Below are 27,168 nucleotides of genomic sequence, written 5' to 3' on the forward strand. Positions count from 1 at the left end.
AGTTATGTCCTTGTTTTGATTAGGCCAAAAATAACGGCTATTGATTAATTGTTTAGTGGCCTTGATGCCAGCATGAGATAAGCCATGCACCTGTTCGAACACTTTTTTTCTTAAGGTTTGAGGGACATAAAATCTATTTTCCCCAGTAGAACTATCACAATAGAGGTGAATATCGGATGCAGGCATCCTCAGTTTCGTTAATTCTACACTACAATCAATATTACCATCCAGGATATTTTTCATTTCCTCATCTTCAGATTGCATTTTGCTCCATAACTGCATGTCTGCTAATGAGGAAAATTGGATTTCACAAATGCGGGATAAACTATCCGCTACAATATTACTTTTACCTGGTAAATACTGAATATCTGTGGTAAACTGCGAAATGAAGTCAAGCTGCCTAAGCCTACGAGGTGAGCATTTATCCTGTTTTTGCTGAAATGCAAATATGAGGGGTTTATGGTCCACAAATAAAGTGAAGGGCCTAGCCTCTAACAAATACCTAAAATACTGAATTGCTGAATATGCAGCAAGCAATTCCCTATCATAAGCTGAATAATTGCATTGTGCAGGTGACAGCTTTTTGGAAAAATATCCAAGAGGTTTTGGGCCATCAGGTGTTACTTCATGTAATACAGCACCCATCGCAAAACCACTGCAATCAGTGACCAAAGCCATTTTAGCATTTGCTGAAGGATGGTACAATAAAGTTGCCTCAGCCATGGCATTTTTTGCTTTTTCGAAAGCTGTGTCCAAGTCCGAATTCCATTCGATTTTCCGCTTGTCATTCTTTTTTGCCCCAACCAGTAACTTATTTAAGGGTGCAAGAATGACCGAACTGTCTGGAATGAAACGGTGATAGAAATTTATCATCCCCAAAAATCGTCTCAGTTGGCTAATATCACTAGGTTTGGGAAAATTCAAGATTGCATCAACTTTTTCTTTAGTAGGACAACAACCATTCTGATTGATTGTGTGACCTAAAAATTCAATTTTCTCTTTGCCAAATTCACATTTGGATTCGTTAATGACAATACCATATTCCAAAAAACGTTTAAAAATTTCTTCCAAATGCTGCCTATGCTGCTCCGGATTCTCACTAGCAACCAAAATATCGTCAATGTATGAAAAAACATAGTCCAAACCACGCATAACCTCATTGATAAATCTTTGGAAAGTTTGTGCTGCTGAACAGAGGCCAAAATTTAGAAATGGAAATTCAAATAACCCAAATGGTGTTATGATGGCAGTCTTGGGTATATCAGGTGGATTAACTGGAATTTGGTGGTAGGCGCGAACCAAATCAATTTTAGAAAATATGCACTTTCCATTGAGCATATGCGAGAAATCGTGAATGTGTGGTACAGGGTACTTATCTGGTACAGTAATGCGGTTCAGAGCTCTGTAGTCACCCGTGGGTCGCCAGTCAGACGAACCCTTGGGAACCATGTGTAAAGGGCTGGCCCAATTACTTTTTGAAGGCCTGCAAATACCCTTATCTAGCATATAACCGAATTCTCGCTTGGCTATATTCAACTGCGCAGGATTTAATCTGCGTGCTTTGGCTGAAACAGGAGGGCCTACGGTAGGTACAAAATGTAACGTGTTATGCTTTACAGTATTTTGAGGTGCAGTATTTAACTGCGTGATCTCTTTATACTTGAGCAAAAGATCGGCATACCCAGATTTGTCCGAAACTGTTTTTACTGCCTGAATGTCACATAAACCAGCACGACCATGAGACACAAGATTTGTCAAGGGGTCAATTAAGTTTCGTTTTTTAATGTCAACAAGCAAACCAAAATGCTGTAAAAAATCAGCTCCTATAATGGGTTTGCTGACATCAGCAACGATAAATGGCCACTGCAATGTACGGCGTAATCCTAAATCTAAAGTGAGCAATTTGACACCATATGTTTTTATACATGTCCCATTCGCAGCATAGAGATTAAATGTGCTAGCAGCAGTTTCTTTACTCATAAATGATCTGGGATAACATGAAACATCGCTACCTGTATCTACCAAATATTCAGACTTATTTAAGCGATCCTTCACATACAGCCTGCGACTTAAAACCAAATTCCCAGAAGCCGCAGCTACTTCTGATGGCTTGACTCGTATTTTGACCCATAGGAACAGGGCGAAACGCACTTAGTTGCCTTTTCTCCAAATCGAAAATGGTACCAACAAAGCCAATTTTCTTTTTTTACTGCATTACGATTTCTAGAATTAGAGCGATATCGACCTCGATTATTGTTTGTTCGACGGTGACTCAACTCAGTCAAATTCTCTACTTGTTTTGTTAATTCATTTACCTGATGTTTGAGATCAACTAGTGTTGCGCTTTCATCACTTTTACGAGCAGTCAAATGAGAGGCATTTACGGAAGCAACAGAGACAGCAGTGCATTCGCAAATTTTATCTGCCATCTGTGCCAATTTGTCCAAATTTTCGGAACTAATGGCCAGAACGGTTTGCACTGTGATCGGCAATCTACGCAACCATAAATTTTTCAAAAAATTATCATCAACGTGACCTTCGCTGAGATCTCTCATTTGCCTTAACAACATTGAGGGTGAGCGATCCCCTAACTCAACATCCTCAAGTAATGTTTGAATTTTTTTCGTGTGAGAAATTTCATATTCTGAAAGCAAACGGGCTTTTAGCTGAGAATAAGGCCGATCTGACGGGGGGTCGCAAACTACGTCAGTAACATGTGACAGTGTTTCAGGGTCTAACGAAGCAACTAATGTGTCAAATTTTGTCTGCTCAACAGTAATACCAGACACCCTGAAACTGGACTCTAATTGAACAAAAAATAGTTTCACATTGTTTGGCCAAAAATTTGGTACTTTGACAGACACACGACCACATTGTGATTCGACTTTCTCATCTCCTGAATTTCCAGGTTTCGGATCCGGCATCATGAGCGTGTAAACTTCAATACCAATGCGAACGGAATTGCACTTTTAACACCCCAGAGGACACACGAGAAAGTGAACATACGAATCCGGCCTACCTTTATTCAGCCACGTGCCAATTAATGTTCTTGCGTCATTCCACACCGCGTCACCACATTTGGGATGTCGACCGAGTTGATTTGATAACGCTCATCTGACTCCACTCTAATTAAAAGACGACTTGTCACAATCACCAAATTAATTTATTTACAAAAAATGCACACACACGAAAAAACATCAACATGTCATTTACACTCACTCGCAACCACTGAATATTTTTTCTTCTTTCCGTCGCTTGGTACGCGTAACCTGCGTAGTCACTTTTTACGCCAAGCGTTGGCGAAACTCCGCCACACGATTTCATAATTCACGAAAACATCACAAAAAAGTACGACCACCACCCCATGAACTAACTCTTGAGTGAACAAACGTTATTTGCCGTTCATTGGTGGTATGGCTGTCTCCACAGCAGCTGCTGCTGCTCGCCTGCCGGACAGCGTCATGCGTTGCCCCAGGGGATCCGAGGTGATATGCAAGGTATTGCCGACGCCCTGTCACGGTCGCTGTTGAGAAACTGAGTTATGCTCTTGAAGCATCGTCATCATTTAAAAAATGATGGGTGTGCTTTTTGATGATGAGACGTGTAAGGTTCAGGAGAAGAGAGTGGGAAGAAGGCCTGGGAGAAACAGGAGTCGCGAGAGAAAGGAAAGAGAACGAATTGAGACATTCGAAAAGTGAGAGTAGTGTGAAAGTTTGTACCGAAAAGACATGACGGTTTCGTTGGGGGATATATATATATATATATATATACGTTGGATAACAAATGAAATAAAGTTGTTTTTTTCTTTTGGAAGTCTAGAACCCAGTTATTTTGTCCCCGGATAGTAGTAGAAATACAGCCGAGGACCCATGACCGATAAGAAGATGGGGGAAAGTTTAATGAGACTGTTCAGGATATCATCAATTTGCAGAATTGGATAGTTGGCACTGACAAGATGCTCGTTGACACAAATCTTGTAGTCTACAAAGAGCCGTACATTTCCATTAGGTTTAGGAATGACTATCAACGGTGATCCCCAATCACTTGTTGAAACTTTCCATACCATTCCTTGGAATTCAAGTGTATCCAGTTCTTGATTTACTTTTTGACATAAGGAACTTTACGTTCCTTGTGAAAAACTAGTTTGCAATTTTCACATAGCTACAATGAGACATTGAAACCTGGAATGCAACCAACTTTTTCTTCAACAATTTTTGGATATCTAGAAATATTGTCATCCATGCAGTTGGTTTGTTGAACTATTAATGTTCTCAAATCAGCTGGTTTTTGAGAGTTGATATCTTCTAGGCTTATTTTCAGGTGCCTTATCCAAACACATCCTCATAATGGATAATATTCCTCTGGAATAACGTAGAGTTTTTCGCGGGATGTTTTCCCTTGGCACTCCACATTTACATAAACTTTTCCATCTGGCAGGAACACATTACCAGTGTATGATCTAAAAGTGACAGTTAAGTTTTGAAGTTGTGTTCGAATGTTCAGCTTATGGAATTTATCGCATGGAATAAATGTAGATACTGTGTATAGCATCTCCTATAGGCTACATCTCGTCTTACATCCATAATGTAAGTCATTGGCAAAACTCAAAGAAAATATAGGCAATTTCTAAATTAAATCATTTAATATTTCACATCTCCACATATTATGTTACATTCGTTAAATAAATCAATTAAAACATAGTTGAACACAATTGCCAAATTCTTGGTACATAACATGTAAGACCTCACCCAGTTATGTCTGCAAGAATCCACTCAGGCTAAGAGAATCCTGACTGCCTCTTTGAGGAATCAGACAATAATGTCAGCAAGATCGCAATTCACCAATCGGCACATCGATGACACGACACACAAGATTAGATGTTGGTTGACAGGAAGATGACACACCAGAGACACTAGTGAGATCTCATCATGTGCAGAAGTTGACCATCACTATTCGTTGCAAGAAGCCGTCATCACATCACTGCTGGACGCATAACGATAACCACCTTATCACCTTCTGAACTTAACGTAGATAACTATACGTGAGAATTCATCACCAACTACCCGGACCAGCTGCAGTAGCATGAAACACAACACTCGAAAATATTAGTCGAACATGGTTAGAGAACACTCACGTCATCGGAAGATGTTAGTAGGTGAGAGCTTCCTGCTCTACACTCAGATCTGCTTGTTGACGAAGCTAGATGAACAGAAGAACGAATGCAACCCTGAAGCTTCGGCCAGGAGTATATATAGCGGTGGAGAACAGGTTTTTTGATGGACCAATCAGCATACTATTGACCTTCGGCTGATGGAGAAATCTATGACGTCACTCGATGGTTTTGCATATTGAGACTGGTTTTGCATATTGAGATGTGGCTTGTAATTATTGCAACGTCCCTTATGGGAGTTGCTTGCCCGGTTCGAAATATCCAGTAATAAAGTGGCAAACGACAAGTGGAAAATGATTGCAAACAAACTTTCGCATGAAATATTATTATTTATTCAAATTAATTATAGGGTTAGTCAATTTTAACAATGGATTAGTATAACGCGGAGCCCTCTATTTGACGTTAACAGTAAAGATACTGGCTCACCAATTGATGATCATCAACAGTCAACTTGTACAGTGATCGGTCATCCGATGTTGTTAGCCTTTCCCGTAAATATCAGAGGAGTTTTCTCGGTTGAGGGCCGGACCACCTTGATCAGCTCCAGGGGGCCTCTCGGTTGAGGGCCGAACCACCTTGATCAGCTCCGGGGGGGGCCTCTCGGTTGAGGGCCGGACCACCTCGATCAGCAATGAAGAACTTTGACTGTGAAGATTATTTTATATTTTTGATTCCGGACCTGCCGGAAAACGGATGCAAACAATGTAAATTATTGCATTTTAACAAATCAGCTTAAGGCCAATGGATACGGTAGCAAGACGGTGAACCGTCCTACTAGAGGGCTTCAGTTGAATAGAACAAGATTAGATGAACGCAATGTGAGAGACAAGGAGGGAGGAATTTATACTCCCATTTTACAAGAAGTTTGGGACCACATGTCCTCGCATGGCCTTTTCGCCTCAACAAAAATATCGGATTTACATATTCATGCGTCACTATTATAAACATTACAATTTAATTATTACATTGGAATCTGGCAACATGACACAATCCGGAGAGCTGATCAGACTCTCCCAATTATGTAAACATTACCAACAAGACAATAAGAAATGAATTGTTCCGACGGAGGTCTGCAGCCCCCCGCCGAAAATAAGTGAGTACAACACTATATTTTCCACATAACGAGACTTGCAACAACTCCCCCGGGAGGTTCTTCAATGAAAATAAAATTAACCGGGCAAACCCTTAAGCCTCGCCCAACTATACATATTCTGGATCAAACCCCTCCACGAAAATAGCGGCATCGTCGTCATGAGGGAAATTAATTTATGTGGGACATCAGTAGCCCGACCTCTGGCCCGTTCTCGTTCGACAGCCGAAAGACCCCACCCGCCGACTGCCGAACTAAGCGAACATTCTGGCCCTTACCGGTTTGCCAGCGGGTCCTCGGGTGGTTTCCGGTAACTGAGAGGTCCCTGGGGTCTAAAATAAGAAGGAATTTCCCACATAATGACAAGATCACCATTAGCATAGAGGGATCGGATCCACGTTACATTATCAGAACAGTATTATTTTTCTATGGGTGGCAACAGGCTCAACACAACAAGATGGAGGAAGTTGATCAGGCTTCTCCCATTGTTTATAAGGCTATGGTAGTTTGAGATCATGGAATTGTGTTGGGGGAAGCCTGCAGTGCACATCATATAAACATAAACAGACATCATATAAACATAAACAGACATCATATAAACATAAATCCTGTGACTGGAATGGGTCTTCTCCCGGGGACCACTCTGTGTTAAGATTAATAGAAAAGGTTAATGGAACATAAAGCCCTAGGGGGTGATATGTTGCAACTGCACCAGAGTCCACTTCGAATCTTACCTTTCGACCTTCAATGTTGATCATGATGGTCGTTCGTGATGCTTAAATATGTCGATAATTTGTTGCACACCAAAACTCTTACGAAAAGCTTTGGCATTGGACACATGATTGGTTGATTTGAATTCTGGTGGATTTTTGCTTTGTTCATCTAGCAGTGTCATAATTCATACTTTTCTTCGGTGTATCGTTTTCTTGCAGGCAGCACTATTTGAGAGGTTTTGGATTCGTTTTACAATCATTTGCAATGTGATTATCAGGACCACAACAAATACAAAGATTTTGTACATCTAATTTTACAAAGTCTATTCTGGAACAGTATTTGGAGTGTTGGTGGTTCTTGCTTCTTGGATAAGATAACCACATTCACAGCTGTGTTTCGCAAATTACTCGAGTCACGCTAAGCTGGTCTGGATTTAACAACTTTGTTGACTTCATCAAAAGTTGTGCTTGTTGTTTTCTTTTCAGTGTTTCTCAAGCTGAAATATATGCGATTCTGAATGCCGTTTCAAGGGCACACGCCTTATCGAAACCAGTGCTGATCCTCTCAGACAGCGCTTTGGGCCTGTTATCAATCAAAAACCCACGTTCTGTGCATCATAATGTACAGGAGATTCGCCGAATTTTATGCGCCAACACGAGAATCTGATTGGCCTGGGTTAAAGCCCACGCAGGCATCTTTGGCAATGAAATAGCCGACAAACTTGCCAAGGAGGCCACAAAACTTCCGTCTCAAGACGACCACCTTTGGCCAAGGAGTTTGGTCCATCGGGTGCTTAAAGAGGACGTGTTGCAGGAGTGGCAGACCAATTGGAATACATGTGCAGCAAAGGACGCATACAAGATACAACGACGAGTTCAATGGCGTTTGAACGTATGGCCTAGAGAGAAAACAATCGCTATCACCGAGCATGGCCCTTTTCCGGTGTATTTTCTGCATTTTAAACGTTCTAGTAACAGCGTATGCATCTGCGGTTCAAATGATTCCCTATGGCACTATATAACCACGTGTCCCCAGACGACAGACTTCCACTTTGGCCAACTGCCAGAGTCCAGAATGCTTGCTTGGAAAATGAGAATTCTAGATAGCCCTCTGAACTTTCAACGTTTGCAGAGGTTGATTCGATTCCTGGACCGCAACCTACATCTACTCCACAATAAGACACGAGCTGCGGGATCAAGGGGACGGCATTCGCGCTCGGAGGACCCATCTTACGAGCTAACAAGAGAGGTAACACGGTTACCTATTAAAAAGTATAATTTACGGCCAAGAAGACATGCATCGGTTGTTTCACCGACATCTAATAATCGATACAATTTACACCCAAGAAGACAAGTGTCAACTGTTTCATCCTTTTTCCGGCGGGTGTGAATGAAATGGAGATGCCGGACATAGACGTCAATTTATATCTTATTACAGCTTGATTGCCGAGATTGTTATATTCTAGATTGGATAAACTCACTTCCAGATTCTATCACATACAAGACAAAAATTATTCTATGATTATTTATATAAGGACTATTACGATTACGGACTGATTATCTGTGGATGATGCTATATGATCACAATTTGTACGATTATTTATTCCAGATTATTTATTGTATATCATTGTTATTTTCACATAAATTAATAAATTTCCGGATACACCCATCCCCCGGGAAAGCTTCGATATCTCTCTGAGATGGGAAGCGGGGTGTGTCCGGTCCTTCAATGTTCAATGTTGTTTTCTTTGAAAGTTCACGACAGTCAATTTTTGATGCTGCAAGAGCTATTGCTCTCTTCAAGATATCATTGGATTCAAAAATTTCGGACTATAAAAGTTGCTCACGTATCGAGTTGCCCCAAATTCCACAGACAAACTGTGCATGTAGGAATTTATCCACTATAGACGTTTTGCATTGGACACGAACTCTCAGTTGATAATACTCCGTTGCACAGTAGCAACATAGGTTCGAACCCTACCAGTGCCACAGTGGTGGTCGGCTGAAGTTTGTTTTTTGTGGTTCCCAACTTCAAGGCACAAATGCGAGCCGATCTCCCCGTTAAAAAGTCTCGCCACAGAGAGCAACAGGCCTACAACGTTAAAATATTCAATCATTACACTTCACTCACAATTTGATGTATAGATGGTAGCACTGAAATATCAGACACAACACTAGTTACACACTCAGACTGTTAGGTGCCCTCACTCTGTTCTAGACTCTGCCACAAAGCTGGGCTGAAAGAGATCTCGGCAACAGGATAAGTCTGGTGGCAGAGCCCCTGGCGTTCATTCATTCAGAGTAGCAACATAATCCGCAATTGTTTGATTTTAGGTTTGATAGGTACACAAAAATTCATGCCGACACAAGCTACTACGTTCTTCTTTAGACACAGATGGACTTCAAATGTTTTGATCAGTTCGTCATATATGAGTTGGTTCGGAAGGCGTGGCAAAACCAATGCTGTTAAAGTATTATAATTAGAGACACCTACAGAGTTCAGAGATATTTGAGCATACAAGTCTTTGTTTTTCATATCAAGAAAATTTTTGAAGCATTGAATATACATTATGAAAGATTCTTTCTTTGGATCAAAAGTATCAAATGTCTGAATCATGGCTGGTTGCTTAACGGTAAATAAAAAAAATTTTCAAATAATTCACGTTGTTGAGTTTGAAACTCGCACAAAAATTTGTCAAATTGTTCAGGATCTATCTTTGTTTGATAACAAAGAGAAAAAAGCTTGCCGGAAATGAAGTTTCTTTATTTTGTCACCAATTTATTTTAATCAAAAGACCTGTGATGTTATTATATACCATTTATTAATGAAAACATAATGAGAACTGGATTAATAAATAATGTATAGAATTTAGACAAAGACACAGCAACCAGCAATGTGGCCGGGCCTTGACACAGGACACAAATACATAAACTGGACGGTCTTGTGACTACTGTTTTTACATCTTGTTGCCAGATACAACATTTCTCCCATGCTTGATTAAATAGTAAATCTGACATACTCTTGCAGGTATGATGGAGATCTGAGTTGCCATGTTGATCTTCGAAGCTGGGTATCAGGTTGGTCTGTGACTGGCACATCATTTCTCATTTACTATAAGCAAATGTCCAATTCCTACAGTTGTTTGTTCTATACCACGAAAATTTGCTGAGCTTCATAGTTTCGCAACTTTTTTTTCATCGCTGCACTTTCTTCAGAAATTTTCTCTCTCATCACCTCCGCCCAACTCAATTGAACCCATAGGATCCTATGCTATACCCGCTTACCTTCTTGCAGGTATGATGGAGATCTGAGTTGCCATGTTGATCTTCGAAGCTGGGTATCAGGTTGGTCTGTGACTGGCACATCATTTCTCATTTACTATAAGCAAATGTCCAATTCCTACAGTTGTTTGTTCTATACCACGAAAATTTGCTGAGCTTCATAGTTTCGCAACTTTTTTTTCATCGCTGCACTTTCTTCAGAAATTTTCTCTCTCATCACCTCCGCCCAACTCAATTGAACCCATAGGATCCTATGCTATACCCGCTTACCTTCTTGCAGGTATGATGGAGATCTGAGTTGCCATGTTGATCTTCGAAGCTGGGTATCAGGTTGGTCTGTGACTGGCACATCATTTCTCATTTACTATAAGCAAATGTCCAATTCCTACAGTTGTTTGTTCTATACCACGAAAATTTGCTGAGCTTCATAGTTTCGCAACTTTTTTTTCATCGCTGCACTTTCTTCAGAAATTTTCTCTCTCATCACCTCCGCCCAACTCAATTGAACCCATAGGATCCTATGCTATACCCGCTTACCTTCTATTTCCCCCCCCCCGACCATACCATTGCCCACCAGGGGACGATATTGCTTACTTTGGGGAACATTGTTCTATACAGTCACTGCAAACTTTACTGATTTAATACCATCATTTATTTTACAGAATTCTGGCACTAATGAGTTTGGCACGATATCAAATCATGGTTGTGCCCATGATATCTTCTAGTATGGATTTGTTCAATGGAAATTTCTGGCAATAAGTGAAGTTGGTGATAAATTGAGTGGCACTATAGTTTGACTGTAAATATGTAACCATGTTCTATATTTCTAGACAGTTACAGAATGTTTCAGATTTCCCTTAAACCCATTGATTTTGAAATGACTGGGAAATAGAATGGAATATAACTTAATAAATAAAGTTCCTCAACCCATAGGCTACTTTCACAACGGTTTCGTCCATTCAAAAAAAAAATTTCCCTACGAGTCATGGCATCAAACTGGAGTAAGTATAGGGCATATTAACAGGAAGAGAGATGGATTTTTTCTGTACAGTGGCTCTGAAGTAGCCATTCCAACAAATGACAATGCATGGCGCTGTGACACTGCCGCATTGATAATGAAGTAGGGACACAACAGACACTTTCACGCTTCAAAACTTTCTACCATCAGCTGTCTGCAAATGAAATTGTCTAGGCCATTTTCAATTTTTATTCAGTGAAACAAGTTCAAATACAGTGAGTATGTATCGAATATATCAAGTATAAGTATCAAATCATTATGAAAGACATTAATTTTGATATCACTCATTGACATCTCAATGGGTGGGCTAAAGAAACAGGTGCAGAACCCTAAATCAAACAGGCACTCCCAAATTACTGAAGACCATCACTAATTATAAAACTTTATTTAATAGATTCTGGAATTATTTCTCACATTAGTTTTCAATATTTTGTTTCATTAACTGCTAATTTCCTGTCATAGAGGAAAAGTTGTGAGACACTGTTTCCTCCGTTGACAAGTGTATTCGAAACTATTCCATGTGCATAAGTATAATAATCCAGACTAGTCGTTTTATGAATATTTGTATGTTATCAGTACCACAGATAAAGTTTTTTCTTTCCGAAGTTTTTTCTGGTAATTCTGAATTAATCCAAATGAGAAAATGTGTGTTCTTTTGAAAAATATATTCTTTCTATTCTTTTGTGAGAGAGAAAGCTAATGATTCACAGAAAAATGAGGAAGACGTATCGCCATATTGATGAGTCATTTCCTCGTTCCTTCATACACGAAACTTCCGTACAAGAAAAGGAAGATTTTTTTTCTCTCTCTCTTGTCATTGGTTACCCATTAAATATATTTTTTTCTTTTGATAAACCGATTTCCATCTTCAGAATATTCTGAGTCATTGTTGTGATTTAAAAATTCATTTTTGTTAATCACAAGTTGAATAATTTTGAGACCTATGAGTCTTTCAATTATAAAATTTTTTCCTCATTCCTTTTCCTTTCTACTGTTTCCAATGCTTTACAGAAATTGTTATCGTGAAATATTGAAATAATGTCATACGATTGAAATTTGTCTGTCATCAAGGAAGTGTTAAATTTGAAATTTAAAAAAAATTTTAATTGAAAATTAGCACTTTGATTTCCCTTTGTCTAGATTCAAATTTTTCAGCATTATCATGGAACCAGAATATTTACATATGATGTCGGATATCATTGGGAAGCTTGTTTTACTTCCCAAATTGAGGTGATAATTTCAAAATTTGTGTTTCAAAATCAAGATCTTAAAAATTTTAAAATGTTACCTCTTGTTAGACTGTACTCTTTTGTCCAAACACCTGCTCCATATACAGGCCCGTCATTTGGGAAGGGGGGGGGCAAGGGGGGGTTTTCTTCCTTCCATTGAATAATGCCTGGCTTTCCAAAATACACTAAAAATGACTTTATATATATATATATATATATATATATATATATATATATATATATATATATACATATATATATATATATACATACACACACACACACACAAATTGAGTACATGAGCTTTGACCCCCTTTCCCCTAGAAAAAGCTGAAATGACGGCCCTGCTGCTGTAAGAGGAGAAACGTTTCTCTTTCTGTTGTTCCTCGACACCCTGAGTGGGTAAAAGTAGGGATGACGTTTTTTTTGCGAATCCAATGGTTGACTGCATCACCGTAGGTCCTGGCCCCTTTATATAGGTGAGAGAGAGAATCTTCAGTGTCACTCCTGGTTTTTCGCTTGCAAAGCAAGGTCATGGACCCTTCTTCGTTTCATGTCACAGGTCCCATTGAAAAAAATGTCTTATTCATGGGGGAAAAAGAATTAGTCGCCATATATGCCTTTTAAACCTAGGCATTCTCCATTTTTGGAAAATATGAACTAAAGTTGTCTTAACAAAGAAAAAATAATAACAATAAGGGAAGATTAAGCCCAAACGTCTTTACCCAAGATGTGAGTTGGTCTCCATAGTCGTCAGGTAAGTTTTGTTGCGTCTTTAGTGTCTTATGTTTTTCCTGAACACCTCATTCCACTTGCCACTTGAACTACCAGGCCGTCACTCACCAAAGAAGTTCAAAATGTGAAGAATTGACTTGTTTCTGAAGAATTTCCGGAGCATAAATATTTTTTGCAAAGTTTTATTTGCCTTCATCTTCGCCTTCTATTTTCCCTCCACGGTGGTCATCCATGGAGATGGGTTTACTTTGACAGTGACTGTGGTGGTTATAGTGACAGACTCGCGATGCGAGGATCCGGGTTCGAACCCTACACTGGTGGTCGGCTGAAGTTAGTTTTCTGTGGTTTCCAACTTCAAGGCGCAAATGCGAGCCTATCTCCCCGTTAAAAAGTCTCGCCACAGAGAGCAACAGTCCTACAACGATAAATCATTCAATCATAACACTTCACTCATAGTTAGAAAAACTGGTGGCAGATGTCAGCACTACACATAACAAGCATTACAGAGAAACAAAAAAACTTCACGTCAGGTTTCACTACACGTACATGCACATTCCCACATGTACCGATTCGTTGGGGTTCCGCGGGGGAGGGGGGGTGTGCATGTGTGGTGTAGCAGTAGTAGGTAGGGCCTCCAAAAAATGGCTCGGGATCCATGATGTTCTTAAGTCAGCCACCTCGTAGGGCAATTTGCCTGTTGTGGCGTTGTATTTGGATTCGGTATCAACCTGCCCTTGTGACCGTCTTCAGGTTGACTGTTCGGACAGTGTCAAGCAGTTCTTGAGGTAATCGAATAATGCAAACATTCCAAATTAACTGTCATCTATTCAATTCACTTTTAAACATTGAACTGTGTCTCTTCACGAAGATGAGGTCACCTAATTCTCATTGGGGAGCTGATTGTTTTTCTAGGAGTATCGAGGCGAGTGTGTGATTTCCATCCATTGTTTTTTTTTGGGTGTGTCAGGTAGTCTTCAAATTGTTAACAATATCATTCATATAAACCCTTGGAGAATTCTATTTCATTTGGCGAAGTAACTTTTAAATTCAGGCATGTAGTTAGGGTGTTTAGTTCTGTTTATGGCTGAAACAAAAGGAAATAATTTGTATAATAGTAAATATGTCAGTTCTTGAGAAAGTTTTTGTAATTAAAATATGAATATTCAAAATTGAACAAACAACTTTTGAAATTAAAACTGTGTGTGACAAATTTTGTTGTTCTGTTTCATTCGACTAGTTGAAAGGGCACAGATAAAAAAGGAAAAAACTCAATATTGTAGGTTATGTGGGCATGGTAACAATGTAAAAACTTTTCACTATACTATCGAAAGCTAAAATCCAAGCACAACATATTTGATACATTAAATTTGTGCGAATGAGAAGACAAACCAACCCTGCATATTGGTGCCATGAAGTTGTGAGTGAGGAACAACTCTCACAGTATGAAAAAAGCAATGTAACATATTTTCATTTGGTGAAGGATCTAAATACAAAATTCTTTCAATTTTCTAGAATTACAGTGGAACTTCCATTGGCGAGCTTAATTTGTATTGTGAATGTGCTTGTTATCTGAATCACTCATATATTGAATCAATCGAACTTCCCCTCAGGAAATGATGAAAACTTGGATAATTCATTACATAACTATTCATTCACATAAAAATAACTTTTTACAATTGAAATATATGAAATTGGGTCTCGAGGTGCCCAAAAAACATCTGAGCCCTGGACCCAAAATCTTTAACATGTCCCTGGACATAAAATGTAGGACTGTATTCCATGAGATTTAAAATCATAGAAACACAACAAGGATGAAACACTGAAACTGAAAACAAATCTCTACAAGTCAGATAATCATGATAAACTGCATTTTACATATTATTTCTGGTTATTTTTTTGGTCACTTCTTTGGAAAATAAAATAAAATTATGAATATATATTAATATAATTTTTCCTGTGATTCGATTTACAATAAAACAATAAATATGTTTTTTCTTCCTTTCCCTGTGTTGGTTGAGTGCAAGGCCGTAGTGGGGGGGGAGAGACTTGGGGGTTTGGACGCCCCCTGAAATATGAGAAAATGACTGTGAAAAAAAGGGGAAAAGATGACCAAGTCTACTACTCTATCACTTTGGTTCCCCCCCAACGAAATTTCTGGCTATGTGCCTGGTTGAGTGGTCATGGTGATGGACTCATATCACGAGGTCCCAAGTTCAAACCTCACCAGTGCCACAGTGGTGGTTGGCTGAAGTGGGTTTTCTTTTCCAACTTCGTGGTGTAAATGAGAGTCAAACTCTTCATTAAAAGTCTCGCCACAGAAAGCAACAGACCTACAACAGTATAAATATTTAATAATTACACTTCACTGATAGATGGCAGAACTGAAAATTCATAACGCAACACTAGATATGCACTCAGACTGTTAGGTACCTACACACACACACTTCCGGCACAACTCAATTGGTAGTAATTGCGATACGCCTGGGTTGTGTTTGGTTTGAATAGAAACAAAGTTTTTTAAATGAAGTTTAGTAAAAACTTCAAAGAGAAAACTAAAAGTCTAACTAATTTAAAAGTGAAACAAAAATATCTTTGCCACAACAAACTGTATGAAAAAAAGCTGTCGCGTATGAAAGCTACAGACTGAAGAAAAAAAAATCATATGGACAAAACACTGCATGTAAAATAGGCCTTAAACTGCTCAATCATTTATGAGTGACCAATGCGATATTGTAAAAATTAAATTTTTAATAAAACGAATGATGCAACTTCCTAAATTATATACTGCTATTCCCAGAGATCCCAATGATTCCTAAGTTAATTTTTTTTAAGCTTCACTTGAAAAATTTTGAGAATTAAGAACACAGACGGAATTTTTTACGCAGTTAAAAAGTTAATTACGGAATCAAATACACGCACTCACCTTTCTGCACCATTTCCAAAAAGTGAATACATGATTCCAGCTTCACCAAAATTTCCAGCATCTCTATCAGTTGCCTATATGTAAAAGTATTGTGGCTTGTAGTATTAACATTTAAATTCATTATACAATAATCTCAATAGTCTAAGCTAAATGAGGCTGAGACCATCTAGCATTGTTAAAAAATCTTATTATTTCGCATGATATAGAAATCATATAAAATGCTTTCAAGAAAAATATTAGTGATTGCTAGGGCTTTTTATCAACAGAGCAAAAAGCTATGAAAAAATGTTTTGCCTTTCATTATGGTACAGAGCGATCAACCTAGGATCCAACCTCGAAGTTATTTTAGAGAATAAAGGAAAATGTTTGAGTTGGTCTAAACACACATACAGAGGATCTACAAGTACCAAATAATTCAGATATTTTCAAAATGGTACATCTGGGTTTTTCAACTGATATACTGTAAGAGAGTGCTGCAAAAAATTGGGAAAATTTCAGCACAGATGGCAGCTACTGTAGACTTGCCAACTTTTGAAATCCAGAAATCCGGAGATTCTCCCGCGGGGGGGGGAGCCCCGACACTCATAGACTCGATCAACAAAAAAGTTCATAAAAAAAATTTTCGAAGAACAATTTTTTTTAAAAAAATTAAGAAACAGTTACAACCCCCCCCCCCCCCAAGACAGGTTCTGCATTGCCCCTGAGAAGAATATAATTCCATGCCAGTCTACATACATACTGTTTATAAAGTATGTGTTTTCTTTCGTGGATGCTATCAGTGATTGATAATCTTGAATATATGAATTCTTAAAGGCTTTATAATTAGCTTTATATAGCTTAAAGTTTTATATTTTCTTTCTGAAGATGTTCAATCGGAAGAAACGATTTAAAAAAACTCAAATTACAAAGCTGCGGACAAAAAAACGTGTTTACCGCGCGGCTGTTAATGGAATACAATAACGATTATACAGGAATTTCAGCAACCAAGGGCTTCCCCCTGATAAATGATTGCCGATAAATGCTACGTCGGATCTACGCCAGTTGCTTAAATGCGGTCACAAAGACTTTTTTTTTACGGCTGCTCGATGAAAATGACTACGGCTGTCCTCTTTGGGTGTTTTCCCTAACGACGATGGTAATTATTGACGCCACGACAACGTGAAAGCTCGCGTAAAATCTAATTTTCTGCCAAAATCCGGAGAAATTTTAACAAATCCGGAGACCGGGAGGAAGGATGTAAAAATTGGAGTCTCCCGCCTAAATCGGGAGAGTTGGAAGGTCTGCTACTGTATGGTCATTGTGAGGGATTTGCATCACGCGCGCCAAGAGTCCTGGATTCAAAATCCCACCATTGGCGTAGTGGTGGTGGTTGGCTGACGTTTATTTTCAGGTGCAAATCTGAGTCGATCTCTATGGAGTGCTCTACCCCTAAGCCATGGAAACGGAATGTCTCTTCCTTGAAGCATATAAACTGAAGAGCCAAAAAAACTGGTACAGGCATGAGTATGCAAATAAAGAGATATGGAACCAATCAGAGTACGGCGCTGCGGTCGGCAACGCCTATATAACACAACAAGTGTCTGGCATAGTTGTTTGATCGGTTACTGCTGCTACAATGGCAGGTTATCGAGATTTAAGTGAGTTTGAACGTGGTATTATAGTCGGCACACGAGAGATGAGACATAACATCTCCGAGGTAGCAATGAAATTTGTTTTTCCGTACGACGAGTACGGGACACAGTACACTCCTTTCACGAGTGTACTGTGAATATCGGGAATCCGGTAAAAAAATTAAATCTATGACATCGCTGCGGCCGGAAAAATATCATGCAACAATGGGACCAACGACGACTGACGAGAATCATTAAACGTGACAGACGTGCAACCCTTCCGCAAATTGCTGCAGATTTCAATGCTGGGCCATCAACAAGTGTCAGCGTGCGAACCATTCAACGAAGCATCATCGATATGAGCTTGCGGAGCCGAAGGCCCACTCATGACAAAGCTTTACGCCTGGGCCCGACAACACCGACATTGGACTGTTGAGGACTGGAAACCATTGCCTGGTCTGACGAGTCTCGGTTCCAATTGCTTCGAGCTGATGGACGTGTAAGGGTATGGAGACAACCTCATGAATCCATGGACCCTACATGTAAAAAGGGGACTGTTCAAGCAAGTGGAGGCTCTGTGATGGTATGGGGCGTGTGCAGTTGGCGTGATATGGGACCCCTGATACATCTAGATACGACTGACAGGTGACAGGTACGTAAGCATCCTGTCTGATCACCTGCACCCATTCATGTCCATTGTGCATTCCGACGGACTTGGACAATTTCAGCAGGACAATGCGACACCCCACACGTCCAGAATTGCTACAAAGTGGCTCCAGGAACACTCTTCTGACTTTAGACACTTCCGTTGACCACCAAAATCTCCAGACATGAACATTATTGAACATATCTGGGATGCCTTGCAACGTGCTGTTCAGAAGATATCTCTACCCCCTCTTACTCCTACGGATTTATGGACAGCCCTGCAGGATTCATGGTGTCAATTACCTCCAGCACTACTCCAGACATTAGTAGAGTCCATGCCACATCGTGTTGCGGCACTTCTGCGTGCTCGCGGGGGCCCTACACCATATTAGGCAGGTGTACCAGTTTTTTTGGCTCTTCAGTGTACATATGTTTAATGGCTCTGAACATAGATGGTTACAGCACTCAACTAGTAGCTAACTAAATTGAATTTTTTCCTAAAGTTGTCATCTCCAAATACAATATATATATCCTTTTGAGGAATCTTCTATTTCTACAATATAACATATTTCTCTATATTGTCGCCAACTGGTGGCCTATGCCATTCACAAACTGCTGTTGAGTGCTACAGCTGTCCACGTATGGAGCCATTCAACATGTATATACTGTATGTTCCAAGGAAGAGAAATTTAATCTGTCTCCATAGTTTATGAGGTACAGCATTCATCTGACAAATAATGTTCAAGTCCCCTGAGTCAGAGTTTAATTTTCTTCCTAAACATCATCTAAAGTCATCATCTTCGAGAAACCAGTCTTTCGAGGAATCTTGTATTAAGACCCTGTGTAGTTGTTCTCTGCCTCAACCAAGTCTCTCTGTAGGTCTCCAAAACCTTGAGGTTTTTCCCAGTCTAGGACAAACTAAGCCCTTCCTCTAAGTAAGAGGAAAAATGACTTCAGACAAAAAAAAAATTTGTTTTTTAATGAAACTGTGCATTAGGGTGGGTCAAAAAAAAAAATTCACATTTTTTTAAGGGGCACAGTGATAAAAAGGTGCTAAATGGTCTCAAAATAATACTTGTGATTTTTTTTTACATTCTGATTAGTGGAACTGCCTCCGGATTGATATCAATTTTTTGATTTTACAATATTTTTGATTTTTTTTTCCCCAAAGTAGGTTTTAGTTAGGGTTTCGATGAATTACAATACTTTCTACAAACATAGACAATTCATCACGTTGTAGTTGTGAGGGGTGGGTAGAGTGGAGGAGAGTCTAGGGAAACCATACGTATGCGCATGTGACGTCCATGTTTCCCAGTATAACTCCCGCTGAAATAAGGCGAGGTTGTGTTGCGCTCGTTTGTGCCATTTTCATCATGGATCATACTCATTAAAAGTGGAAATGTCTGTTATTTCATGATTCAAGTGACATTAAATGCAATATATTACCAACCTACAAAGATATTAAGTTCTATGAGTGAAACCATTATAAAATAAAATTCCCGGCCTATCTGGCAAGATTCAAAATAGTAGCCTTTGCCTCTGAAAAAAAGGGAAACAATTTTCATTTCATCTCAGAGTGCTCCAAGACCAAAGAGTTCCATTTTGAATTACCAGACTGGGACAAGCTGACACTCTGGAAACGACGCATCATCAGAAGTCCAATGAATGTAAACCACATAATAAAACTCTTGTGAAACATCTTGAAACATGCAAAACAGAATTCAGACGTCGAATTAACCGGACTGATGATTCCAAGAATGTATATAATTTTTCATTTGTTGAATAAATAAAAGATGCTCTCCGACACGACCCAGCCTCCAAGGAGTTGAAGAGAGGAAGTTGTCTTGCACAACACCTCTGGGCATGAGCAGTCATCAATCAATTATAAAATAAAACATGATAATGAAACTAATAAAGAGCCCACGTATAAAGAACTAGAGGACATTGTTGGGGTAAAAATTAAAATTAGATACATGGTCAAGAGGTTCCATTCCTTCTGTCCAACATAAAGCGATGTTGAAGGCATATCATGTATGAAATACAAAACCTTTTAAAATCACGCCCTAAAATACCGAAGAAGCAATTAGAAGAGTTTTGCCATAAATTATTGTTTGACATTTATTTCATCCTGCAGGTGTAAGAACATCAAAGAGTGCATTTGCCCCAAATACAAAATATACCCGTCAGAAAGAAAAGCTTCCTAATCGACCAATGAGCGACAAAAGTCCCACAAATAACTGCTTTATACTTCGACGGACAGAAGGATAAAACTTTATACATTTTTCCATCCTTTTCTGATACAATTAGACTGAGCAATCTTGAAGAGCATATCCCATTGATAATGGAACCATCGTCGAAACACCAGCTTCTGGCACATCTGAATGCATAGAACAAGCAATCTTCGATTTCTTCTTGGAATCAGAAATATCTATGGAGTCTTTAATGGCAGTTGGGTGTGATGTGGAACAAATGTAAACGTTGGTAAATATGGAAGTGTCATAAGTCTGCTTGAAAAAAATTTAGATAAGCCATTGCGGTGGATTATCTGTTTACTGCAAATGAATAAATTACCCTTCCGACACTTGTTTCTACATATTGATGGCAGCACATCGGGACCCAAAACATTTTAAGGGGAATCAGCAAAGATATAAAAATATGTGAAAAAAAACCCGGTGTTTCAAGTTATTTCAAAAGAGTTACCCAAGTTTTCTATTCAAGGTATTAGTACAGACCAGTATTGTAAAGAATACTCTCAGTAGTTTCAAAAGGCCTAAGGATTTAGCAAACAAATTGTAACATGATGTGCTCCGGGTCATGTTTTCCTTAATTAATGTCAAGAGAGTACTTACCTTATAGCGTTCTTAATCTGTTGGTGCCTCCCGGGAGAGATGTCACCTAGTCACATTGGAGGTTGTGTTCTTCGTATGTTCTAAGTTTTATGTTAACATAAGTATTTCGTTTGCTGGCGGATGGCCGCGGACCTCCGTTGGTAAACCTTCCCGATTGTCATTGGTCATGTTAGGTGAACCTGGCCAGTTTGCCTGACATGTTGCCAAACGGTAATTTAATGTTTATACTAATATTTGGAAATTATATGCAAATTATACCAATGTTCTTTTTGTTGTGACATAATAGTTTAATGTTGTGACATAATATTTTTCATGATGTGACGGAGTATTTCCGCGGTCCAAGTGGATCAAAATACTTGTTCCCCACTAGTGTATATATACAGGTTGTGGTTATTGAACAATCGCATCATATCCCGTTACATTGTTCTTTACCTCACTCGTTTAACGAGTTTGGTGCTCCGATGTTGTAAGCACAGAGGTGCTAGTCTTTCACTAGTCAGGTATTATGTAACGTGACTTCATCTAGCCTTAGGCTTGGAAACGAATCCTATGATTATCTAATTTTGCATTTGTGTCTCGCAGGTCCGAACTTTTAATAGTAGTTTTACATATGAGCAACAGCTTGGTTTTTCAAACGCTAGCCAGGTGACGTCAGAAAGGTCTCTACCCAAAATTCCTGGTCTAGTTGGAATTGCCAACTAAGTGAAATAGAGTGTTGACAGCGGCTGATCTCAACATCCGCCTCATCGCCGCCTGATTCTCGATCTCCTGTAGCTCTGGCTCCCCGACACCCGCTGCACTGACATCAGACGATCGTCTATCCCACAGGCTCACACCTGTTGCTTCGCCAGACTCTTGGTTCAGATGTTGTGCCAGCTCGAGACAGTACGCCTCGAAATAGGAAACGCGGCTCCCAGCCGGCTTCACCCATCTCAGGGCCAGTGAGAATCAGCCTGTGACGATCTCACCGCAACGGGCGTCCACTTCAAATCCGGACTTAGTTTCTCACCTGTAACCACATGCCGAAGTTCCGGACCTACCCCAGATAAGTGCAATACATGAAAGTCTCTGTGATACGTTTACATTTTTTTTAACGTCAAACTAAATTTTTAATATCGTTGGAAAATTTATTTGAATTAATATTGTAACCATGTTTAACCTTAGTAATTGAATAAATGTCTTGATTTGAATTCTGTTGTTTTATTTCCTTGTGCTGTCAAACAACTTGAGGATAAAAATAGAATCCGGGAGGTAACGTTTAAAGCGTTACAAAATTACCAGGGGGCGCGGTACCCTAGTTCGACAAGATACTCATCTAAAAAAACCAAAGAATGTTTAGAGGTGTTGCGAGTTTGATACCTGGTTTGTCCTTGTCAGAAAACTTTCCTGACACAGGAGTACAACAAAAACTGTGACATTACTGCAGAAAAAGATTGCTACAGCAGGGGAGTCCTCCATTGAGGGGTTAGCACACCAACCTCTCGATGAGTATAAAAAACAAGCCTGCTGTTGGGAATCTGCAATAAGTTACTGGTCCTGGTCTAATTAGCCCTTGTGTGCAGAAAAATGACCATGGTGCGACAAAAAAGATCAACAAATCGCCATGCAAAATGTCTCATGCCAAATGGCTAACTCGTGCTAATCAAATTTTGTGTTTGTACGTTTTGATGGAACCTCCTTCTGAAAATTTAATAATTCTAGCAACATATGTCGTCAAGTTTTACACTCCAACTTGGTTTGCTATCAAAACTCATCCTTCCTGTAAAGATGGAACACAGCACCTGTTCAAGCTCATCGCTGCAACTACGTATTTACCCGCAGAACTAGGTATTTGCCAGCAGAACTGAAAGGCAAAATATATCCTGTAATTCTCAAAGAAACATTTACTTCGCACACCCCGAAAATTCATTGATCGCAATGCTGACCGACTCTGAACTGCATATCCATGAACTAGCAGACCGCTGCATTCAGAAAAATGGACTCCGACTGTTTCAACTTGCTATTGCAAAATTTGATGCATCTTACATCAATCTCATTGACTGGCAGAAGTAGAATATATCTGATCCACTGTCATACTCTGTTTTACACTGGCGGTGACCTATCGGTTAAAAATTCTTCGGAATATGGACTGGGTCGCCGTTTCGGTTAGTAAGTCTCTAAACGCTGTGCCAAAATTCAATAGTACGAAGGATTTTTGCACTATTTGACATATGATGATAATAATATAATTGTCACTTTTGTAAACTTTTTCTTGTAATAAATAAATGTTACTCATGCGATTTGTATTTGTTTTATAGACATACATTAAAATTTTTTTAAAAACCTTTTTGTGACAACTCATCAAAAAAAAGTCTCTTTTTTTTCCAAAATATGTATTCTTTAAAGTCAATCCAGAGGCAGAAGATAATAACCAATTCTTTAAAAAATTTATATGTGAGCTAAGGGCACCATTTGGCACCCTTTTCGTGGTGTGCCGGATAGAAATTAAAAGAAAATTTCACATAGAAAGGTGACCCACCCTACTGCGCATTCTATTCACTTTTTTTTTACCACTGCTGAACAATGTTCAAAAAGTTCAAGCAGCTGATCAATAAGAATTCCCAAATTTATGATTCTAAAAATGAGAATAACGCAAAAGGTCATTGTTTTCTTTTCTTCAACAGAGGATTGCCGGAAAAATGAACAACAGAAGTGAATAAAAAAAATATAGGAGTTGTTTAGAATAAATTGAACTTACCTGTGATTTTTGTTACATGTTAAAAATTGCAATAACACATTTTTTAAATATTTTAAAGAATTCAAAAAATTATAATAATCAGAAGAGATGGTTCAAAATATTACAATAATGGGGGAATTTCTGATTGGATAGGTACTTGTAACAATAGTCGGGAACCTTTAGGGAATTTGTCAAAGTTGCTCTCTCTTATTGTGTATCGATTGCACCGATTTCGTCAGATCAGTATGCCGGGTTGTTGCATACTAGTGTTAACATTTGCATAAATCATGCTATCGAAAGCAGTCAAACATATAAAGGCAGGCTTGTGCAAACCGGTTTTATTCAGTTGCGTGTTGCAAATGGGTTAAAAGAGATCTAACAGAAGGTCTAAAATCGCTTGTAGTGAATCTCTGCAAAGAGAGAATTATTCAGCAGAAGATCGCCTATAAAGCAAAGTGCTCTCAAGCAAGTGTGAGTAAACTTTTAAGACAGTGGTTCCCAACCAGGGGTGCGGGAGAACATTTTTGGTGTGAGAGATGCAAAAAAAAAATCATAACATGTTGACCAATATTCATACGAATTTTATGTTGTAACAAATTCTTTTTTGATTAGAGATCTTGTTTTAAAATTTGATTGAGAAAAATATAATTATTTACTTAAACTGGGGTATCTTAAACTTTTCCCTTTTTGCTCTAATCAACGCTTATCCGTGGCTCCCCAAATCAGTTTAACAAAGAATGTCTTCGAAAAATCGTTGTCATGTACCACTCCACGGCACCCCTGACAAAGATTGACAGAACACAGTTTCAGAAATCCTGACTTAAACTATTTCGTGGTTTCTTACTATTGGTACCTCGCATATGCATGTTGTGCATAGATTTTACACTGTTTTGAACATGACTCAGGAAAAGCAAAAACATTCAGTCAAGTCAAAAAAATATTTATTTATAGATGTTGCTGCTGGAATCAATAAGTTAAAACTATTCAATGAATCTTTTTTTTTTCAAATCTCAAAAAAATGTTAAAAAATAGTTTTTAGTTTCGTTTTTGAATTGAATCTCAAAAAATAATAATACAGCCAAAATCAAATATCAGGATCGCTGAAAAAAACATTAAACAATAAGTAAAAGAATGCATAGAAATTAATTATTGGATAATTAATGTAATCAATTGCAGAAAAAAATCTCTGAATTTTCTAACATATAAAAACATTATCCAAATTATCCAAGGGGGTGCGGGAAGGTAAGTCACATTGCTCTAGGGGTGCGGGAAGGAAAAAGATTGGAAACCACTGTTTTAAGACATTATTCACAAAAAATGATAGCAATTTTCAAAGAAAACATAAATAGTGGCCATAAGCCAATTACTACTATGAGGCAAGACAGACTCTTAAGAAACATAGTGAAATTACACCACTTTCAAACATAAAAAGTGGAAAGGATTTAGTGTCAATGCGTCATCCTCCACCACACTGAGATGACTTAGTCGTTATGGATATAAATGCTATGTGCCCAAGAGGAAGCCGCTCCTTACACGCAAACAAATGAATGTTAGAGAATGATGGTGTAAACAAAGATAGTTATTGGGTGACTGGAATAGGTTTCTTTTCAGTGATAAAATCGTCAGTTTGTGTGTCCCACAGTCATCAAGGTATCCATTTTTGACGTCTCAGCCATGAAGCATTCACTAAGCAGTGCATGAAGTGGTCAGTGAAATATTCTACTTCTGTTATGGTATAGGGTGGGGGGCAGAAGGTTGGTAGAGATTTCTTGACAACGTTCAGTCAAAAACCTTGATGAAGTTGATATTGGCCCTAAACCCAGTCCTTAACTGGTGCGGGTAATTTCGACGAAGTAAGGTGGGCCCTGCTCAGTCAAAGTCACTTATCTTCACCACCATGTCGGGGTGCGCCCCCCTGGGATCTTGTATTCTAATGTAGCAGGATTCGAATAAAGAAAGTGGTAGCACCCCCCCCCCCCTCATGCGATCAGAAGAACTGGAGGAACTCCTTGGGGGATGGAATGGGGTCTAAGAGGATGTTTGCAGTAGAGGGTACAAATGAAAAACCGGGTTTAGCATTTCCTGGGATGCCAGGTAGTACAGGGGCCAAAACCCTGGCTAACCAACAGGGAGGCTGCCCTATCAACTGATGTATAATCCTGCTTGTCCTGTATTTCCAGGTGGCACTTGGGTGGGATAATTCTCAACGATGCGGGGGCTCTGAAGGCCACTGCTGCACGAAGGAATGTGGGGTTAGCCCTAGGAAATCTCCCTCGGAGGGAACCTAGGAAGGCTTGCTTAGTTCGGAAGTAGGCAGGTGGGGTCTTACGGATGTTGAGCAAGAATGGGCCAGAGGTCGGGCTGCATGTGTCCCATATAAATTAATTTCCCCCATGACGGCAATGTCGCTATTTTCCTGAAGAGGTCTGGTTCCAATTCCTGTATAGTTAGGACGAAGGTTAAAAGTTCGTCAAAATAATTTATTTTATTTTCATTAAGGGAGTTATTGTTATTAAGTGACTATTTAAGTGATTATTTATTATTATTCAGTCTCGTTATGTAGAAAATGCGAGTTGTACTCACTTGTTTTCGGTGGGGGGCTGCAGACCTCAGTCGGAACATTTCACATATATATATATATTTTTTTTTTCAGTATTGTTTATTCAATGTTGACACAGTCAGGAGAGTCTGATTAGCTCTCCGGATTGCGTCATGTTGCCAGGTTTCTGATGTAATATTTTGTTTGTGTGATGTTTATTTTTGTAAATGCATGAATATGCAAATGTGATGTTTTTATTAAGGCGGAAAGGCCTTGCAAGGACATGTGGTTCTAAAATTTTATTAAAAAATATATGTGTATAAATTCCTCCCTCTTTGGCTAACTAACTCTTCTTTTGTAGTACCCATTCAACTAAAACCCTCTAGTTGAGCGGTTGTCCGCCTTACAACCACTTCATTCGGCCTTAGGTTGGGAAAATGATCCAATAGTTTGTTCATTATGCAATAGTTCAATTGTCTAAATATATTTCCCGGCAGGTCCGGAATAGAAAGTTGTTTTACTTTCATAGATGAAAAACCATCACTAAGTGACGTTGGATGAAAAATAAAAAAGAAGATAGCCTCATCAAGGGTATGTGCAATAAATCTTGCTGATCCGGCCCTCAACCGAGAGGTCCCCTGGAGCTGGT

General features: G+C 39.0%; 1 protein-coding gene across 3 annotated transcripts in view; it reads right to left on the reverse strand.

The window, feature by feature from the left end:
* Cad87A (cadherin 87A) overlaps positions 1 to 27,168 on the reverse strand; it is a 672,761-nt gene that overhangs the window by 488,510 nt on the left and 157,083 nt on the right. For all 3 annotated transcript variants that reach the window (XM_089252829.1, XM_089252827.1, XM_089252828.1), the window contains one exon: positions 16,161 to 16,234. In XM_089252829.1, the coding sequence (XP_089108955.1) occupies positions 16,161 to 16,234 (74 nt within the window). The remainder of the gene's footprint in view (positions 1 to 16,160; positions 16,235 to 27,168) is intronic.

The sequence above is a fragment of the Pholcus phalangioides genome, unplaced genomic scaffold, assembly GCF_987345545.1.
Source record: "Pholcus phalangioides strain wild (caught in Gottingen) unplaced genomic scaffold, Ppha-v1.0 ptg000031l_1, whole genome shotgun sequence".
NCBI classification, from domain to species: domain Eukaryota; kingdom Metazoa; phylum Arthropoda; class Arachnida; order Araneae; family Pholcidae; genus Pholcus; species Pholcus phalangioides.